General features: G+C 41.6%; 1 protein-coding gene across 1 annotated transcript in view; it reads left to right on the forward strand.

The window, feature by feature from the left end:
* The window catches only part of SUCLG1 (succinate-CoA ligase GDP/ADP-forming subunit alpha), a 45,258-nt gene extending 39,642 nt beyond the window's left edge, over positions 1-5,616 (forward strand). Inside the window, 2 exon segments of the mRNA XM_004388249.2 lie at positions 3,759-3,947; positions 5,383-5,616. Of these exon segments, the coding sequence (XP_004388306.2) occupies positions 3,759-3,947; positions 5,383-5,409 (216 nt within the window). The 3' untranslated portion in view covers positions 5,410-5,616.
* The last annotated feature ends 1,014 nt before the right edge of the window (positions 5,617-6,630 follow it).

Consider the following 6,630-nt stretch of genomic DNA (forward strand, 5'->3'; position numbering starts at 1 on the left):
TTAATTTCTTCTATAACCCAGTAGTTTTTGAGCAGGGTGTTGTTCAGTTTCCATGTGTTTGATTCTTTTTCCTTGCTTTTTCTGTTGTTGATTTCTACTTTAATGGCTTTATGGTCAGAAAAGATGCTTTGTAGTATTTTGATGCTTTCGGTTCTGTTAAGGCTTGCTTTGTGGCCTGGTATATGGTCTATTCTGGAGAATGTTCCATGTGCGTTGGAAAAGAAAGTGTACTTGGCTGCTGTTGGGTGGAGTGTTCGGTATATGTCTGTGAGATCAAGTTGGTTGATTGTAGCACTTAGCTCTTCCATGTCTTTGTTGAGCTTCTTTCTGGATGTTCTGTCCTTCACCGAAAGTGGTGTGTTGAAGTCTTCTACTACTGTTGTGGAGCTATCTATCTCTCTTTTCAGTGCTGTTAGAGTTTGTTTTATGTATTTGGAGCCCTGTTGTTGGGTGTGTAAATATTTACTATAGTTATGTCCTCCTGGTGTATTGACCTTTTAATCATTGTATAATGTCTTTCCTTATCTTTTGTGGTGGATTTTACTTTAACGTCTATTTTGTCAGAGATTAATATTGCCACTCCTCTTTTTTTTTTTTTGAGTGTTGTTTGCTTGATGAGTTTTAGTTTGTTTGTGTCTTTAAGTCTAAGGTGTGTCTCTTGTAGGCAGCATATAGATGGATCGTGTTTTTTTATCCAGTCTGCCACTCTCTTTTTGTTGGTGCATTTAGTCCGTTTACATTCAGCGTAATTATCAATAGGTATGAGTTTAGTGCTGTCATTTTGATGTCTTTTTTCGTGTGTTGTTCACAGTTTCTTTGTTCCACTTAATTTTCTGTGCTGAGTCGTTTTTCTTTATATATTTTCTTTTCTTTTTTTCACTGTTGTTGATTTTGTGTTTGCTTAGTCTTTATATATTTTTCTAGTTTTTTATTTTGACTTTTAGGATTGTTAGTTTCCTTTGTGGTTATCTTCACATTTACTCCTATTTTTCTAAGTTTATACCAGTCTTTTATTTCTTTATATCACCTTGACTTCCTCTCCATATGAAAAATCTATGTCTACATTTTCAAGTTCTTCTTTTTTGTTTTAATGTTGTCATCTTTTACATAGTGACATCTGTTTCCCTATTTTCAGTGTTTTAGCTTTGATTTACTTTCGTGTCTTCCCTATCTGGGTTGGTAATCTGGTTGCTCTGTCCTGTGTTCTAGTCTTGGATTGTTATCTGATGTTACTCATTTTCTAACCAGAGGACTGTCTTTAGTAGTTCTTGTAATTTTGGTTTGGTTTTTGCATATTCCCTAAACTTCTGTTTATCTGGAAATGCCCTGATTGTGCTGTCATATTTGAGAGACAGTTTTGCTGGATATATAATCCTTGGCTGGCAATTTTTTTCCTTCACTGCTTTATATATGTCATCCCATTGCCTTCTTGCCTACATGATTTCTGCTGAGTAGTCCGAGCTTATTCTTATTGACTCTCCTTTGTAGATGACTTATTGTTTATCTCTCTTTGTCTTTGGTTTTGGCAAGTTTGCTTATAATATGTCTTGGTGACTTTCTTTTGGGATCTACCTTATATAGGGTTCAATGAGCATCTTGGATAGATATCTTGTCATCTTTCGTGATATCAGTGAAGTTTTCTGCCCACCAGTCTTCAACAATTCTCTCTGTATTTCCTGTTATCCCCTCCTGTTCTGGTACTCCAGTCACTCGTAGGTTGTTTCTCTTGATACAGTCCCACATAATTCTTAGGGTTTCTTTGTTTTTTCAAATCCTTTTATCTGATTTTTCCTCAAATAAGTTGGTGTAAAGTGCTTTATCTTCAGTCTCTCTAATTCTGACTTCCATTTGCCTCAATTCTTCTCCTATGACTTTCTGTTGAGTGGTCTAATTCTGAAATTTTATTGTTAATCTTCTGGATTTCTGATTGCTGTCTCTCTGTGGATTCTTGCAGCCTGTTAAATTTGTCATTATGCTCTTCTCTGATCTTTTTAATTTCCTCTATTGCGTGTTCTGCGTTTTGCTTAATTTCCTTCCTAATTTCTTGAAGAGTTCTGTATATTAATGTTTTGTATTCTACCTCTGGTAATTCCAGGAAATTTTCCTCCTCTGGAAAATTTCTGGATTATTTTGTGCGCTTGCTGAAGCCATCATGTATTGCCTCTTTATGTGATTTGATATTGACTGTTGTCTCTGAGCCATCAGGAAGTTATTATATTTATTTATTTTATGTTTGTTACTGTGTCCTAGCTTCTTGTTTTGTTTTGATATGCCCAGATAGGCTGCTTGTATGAGCTAGTTGGATTATTGGCACCTTTGAAGCTCTAATATTCTGTCACCAGGTGGTTAGATCTGTTACTAGGTATGTGAGCTCAGGAATCCGCCCACTCCTCCTGTAGGGATTCAGCTTAGGTGCCCAGGTAGATAGCCACCAAGTGTGTCGTGTAGGCTCTCACTTACAGTCCTAGACAGGCTTGGGTGATTGGGATAGGCACAGGCATCTGGCTGCAGCAGGGGGACACACTGTGAGCAAGGCAGGCTGACAGCTGCCCCTGAATGTCCAGGAGGAAGGTGTGTCCCTGTTCCCTAGAGCGCATAGGTGGGTGGGTTTTGCATCAGGACTGTGAGCACCTAATGCTGTTGGCTGTAATGACTAGGGGGCACCTCTTATTCACGGGCCCCTATTGCAGGTGGCTATGTGGCATGGGTGGAGCCATCGGTCCTCAGGCCCCTGATGTCGTTAGGTGAAGACCCTGCTTAATGGGCAGAGCAGTGTCAAATGTAAAGAACCTGCCACTTCACAGCTGAAACAGTTGAAGTTAGAATTCTGGTATATACCCTGTTGTACTGTGGTAATGAGGGCCTACACTGTTGAAATGGGCCCGCACAAGTTTATGCAGGAGGAAAGGCACTCACAGTCCGTGGATCCCTTACGCCTGTGCCTAGGCAAAGGAGCTGTGCCTACCCTGGGTTCCTGGCTCAGGGGAGCCAGCAGTTTATTTTTTTCTCCTGTTTGTTAATTTGTTCACTCTCCAAGGCAGGGAGAATGGCTCCAGGCGTGTGACATATCCTACTTCTGGCCCAGGGGACTCGGCCATTGCTGAAGCCGGTCCGGGACCCAGTGCAGAGCAGGGAGCGGGGAGGTAAATGGGAGAGAAGTTTTTCTCTAAGGGGGGTGTTTTTGATCTGCGTGGTAAGCCGTACGCACATACATATCTTTCGCCGATGAGGGCTGCTTCTGACTGGGTCTAGGTGGCCATGTAGACTCTCAGTGGCTGGGTCTCTCCAGGTGTGGAAAATGCGCCTCCCGAGCACTAATAATGAATCAGGACACAAGATCATATTGTTTTATTTCAACCTGATCTTGCGTTTTAATTCATTATTTTCACAAATTACTTTTCGCACATCGCATAACATACATTTTCAAATGTGCTTTTCTGGTTTTCAAATGGAAGAGTCACGTGTGTTTATTAAACAGCTTATGCCAATAAAAGTTGAAGTGTAGTTTCTAACATAAAAAACGTGCTCAGGGCTGTTTTCTTCAGCTTATGTGGAAAAGTTGAGTCATCTTAATGGAGAACATTGTGGCTTAATATCTGTGTTGATTTTCTTAGGATGAATGATGGGCCTTCCCCTGCCCAAGCCATTTTCCATTTACTGGCAGAGTTGTTCATTTGAGGTCCAGTTTTGATAGACTTCTTCATTAGAGTGTTATCTGGACACAACGTTCATTGTTTAAAATATCGCTTTCTCTCCAGGGTCCGAATGCCAAGCCTGTGGTGTCCTTCATTGCTGGTTTAACTGCTCCTCCTGGCAGAAGAATGGGTCACGCAGGGGCAATTATTGCTGGGGGGAAAGGTGGAGCGAAAGAGAAGATCTCAGCCCTTCAGAGTGCCGGAGTTGTGATCAGCATGTCTCCTGCACAGATGGGAAGCACCATCTACAAGGTGAGCTGTGGGGGGACCAGAGGATGCTGGGGCCGCAGAGGGCCCGGGAACCGTGGCTTTGCCTTCTGAGGCAACATCTGTTTTATTTCGTTCTGTTATGGTGCTTAATAGCCTTTAGCAACTCCGTTAAAGTCCTAGTTGGGCATGACCAAAAATAACTTTCTGATTAAAAAACTTTAAAGATCGAGGTTTGCTGCTTTGTCTGTGGTAAGATACGGCTTATAAGAGATCATTTCTGAGTTCGGAACACGTGCCATGCAGTCCATTTTGAGGGTTGTGGAGAACTGCCTTCAGTTTTGTGTTGTGTTGTTTCCATGGAGGGCCTTTGGGATACAGCTGCCTTGATCCCATAGGTCTCTGTTTCCAGGGAGAGGGGCAGGAGGCTGAGTGACAGGAAATGAAAACTAGATGAAGAGGGCGTCGGGGTGGAGGGAGAGCTAAAGAGAGGGCGGCGGGACTCAGCTTCTGTTTCTGGCCTGGCTGTGTCCTGGTGCCACTGTTGTTTAGAGGTTCGACTTCCTGTTTGCTTTGTGTTTCCCTTTTTTAAGAGAACATTTTGGTTTAAAATATTCTATATGATTTAATGTCTTCCATAATCTCTTTGAAATGATCTTCAGCCTGTCTCTTTGAGTGATTATTTTAAAGCTCTCTCTCCCTGTTATTTTTATGATGGTTATAGCCTTGGAAACAAACAAACAAATAAAAAACACTTCTCAAGCATGTTGAAAACAGGCACAAATTGTTTTCCCAGGTGGGAGCAGTGCTCAGAGAATACTTCACAATCCTGATTTGTTACGTTCTTCTTTGGGGATAATAAAACAGAATCCTTGTTTTATTGATTCTTTACATGATCCTGTGTTTTGGAATATGACATTATATATCATAGTATTTGAATGAAATCTGGGTGATTAGTGAGTGTGTGCAAAAGAACTTAATTTGAAAGAGGGGGAAAAAGGAAAAACAAATGCTTGAGTGTACCTTGGAGTGTACCTTGGAGACCTGTGTTACCAGTTCACTCCAGTACGTGGCAGCAGACATCTACACAAGCCTTCTGTTTCCGTTGCCTTACTGAAAAGGCCGGTTGTGGTTCGTGTAGAGCCTTACAGGCTTGGGTAAGCAGTCGGGTTTGTCGACCCTTAGTAATAAGACTGCAGTGGACAAGTAAGTGTAACTCAGTCTCCCTCTCTGCGTCCTGCTTGAGGAGACAAAGCTGGAGCTCTGCATCTGGCTTGGTGAGATGTAAGCTGACACAGACTAATTCCAAAGCTGCTATTTTGTGCTCAAGCACCTTCATCTTAGTACATTTTATTTCTGTAATTTTTGGATCCCACAGGATCCTAAAATAAGAGGTCTCAGAATCATTTTGACTGTGAATTAATTTGGATCTTTTATTCCCCTCCCCCCTTTTCCCATTCCCTTCTCTCTGTTTCTAAAGGAATTTGAAAAGAGGAAGATGCTATGAGAGAAAGATCAAACCAAAAATTTTCCAGAAACTATGGAAGGAATCATTATAGAAATGAGAACCAGCAGCAGTTGCTCCTGTTGTCCACTAGTTGTCAAACCCTGTGCCTGAAGTTGGTTCTTCAATACACCGGGGAGTCCTGTTTTGAGATCTTTTCACTTGACTGTATAACAGACGTAGCCAATAAATCTACCTTTTGATTTGAATATGATTTTGGAGACTTTTTATTGTTCCAGTGTAGGGAGTGGGAGAAACAAAGGGTGTGTGTCTCTGTGTGTGTGTCTGTGTGTTTCAGTGGGCTCTGCAGAGAACATTCTAACTGAAACCTTTGAGAGAGCAAGGGTGTATTAATCTCAGGATGATGTTTGTATTTTATTTATTTATTTTATTGTACTTTAGGTGAAGGTTTACAGAACAAATAGTTTCTCATTAAACAGTCAGTACACATATTGTTTTATGACTTTGGTTCACAACCCCACGACATGTCAACCCTCTCCCTTCTTGACCTTTTTTTCTTTTTTTGCTGAAGATATACATAGCCAAAGATACGTCATTTCAAAAATTTCTACATGCACAATTCAGTGACATCGATTACATTCTTCCAGTTGTGCTGCTATTCTCACTTTAGTTGAAGGTTTACAGAACAAAATAGTTTCTCATTAAACAGTTAGTACACATGTTGCCCTATGACAATAGTTAACCCCAGTACATGTCAACACTGTCCTTATTCAACCTTGGGTTCCCTATCACCAGCTTTCCTGTCACCTTCTGCCTTCTAGTCCTTGTCCGTGGACTGCTGTGCCTCATTAGTCCCATTTTGTTTCATGGGGCTGTCCAGTCCCCAGCTGAATGGTGAACCTTGGAAGTGACTTCACCACTGAGCTAAAAGGGTGTCTGGGGGCCATACTCTTGGGGTTTCTCCAGTCTGTTTCAGGCCAGTAAATCTGGCCTTTTTTTTGTGTGTTAGAATTTTGTTCTACATCCTTCTCCAGCTCTGTCCAGAACCCTCTGTTGTGATCCCAGTCAGAGAAGTCAGTCGTGGTAGCCCGGCACCATCTAGCTGTGCTGGACTCAGTCTGGTGGAGGCCTTGGTAGCTGTTGTCCATTAGTCCTTCGGACTAATCTTTTCCTTGTATTCTGTTCTCATCATTCTCCCTTGCTCCTGAAGGGGTGAGGCCAGTGGAGTATCTTAGATGGCCGCTCACAGGCTTTAAAGACCCC

This window comes from Trichechus manatus, unplaced genomic scaffold (genome assembly GCF_000243295.1).
Source record: "Trichechus manatus latirostris isolate Lorelei unplaced genomic scaffold, TriManLat1.0 scaffold00208, whole genome shotgun sequence".
Taxonomy (NCBI): Eukaryota; Metazoa; Chordata; class Mammalia; order Sirenia; family Trichechidae; genus Trichechus; species Trichechus manatus.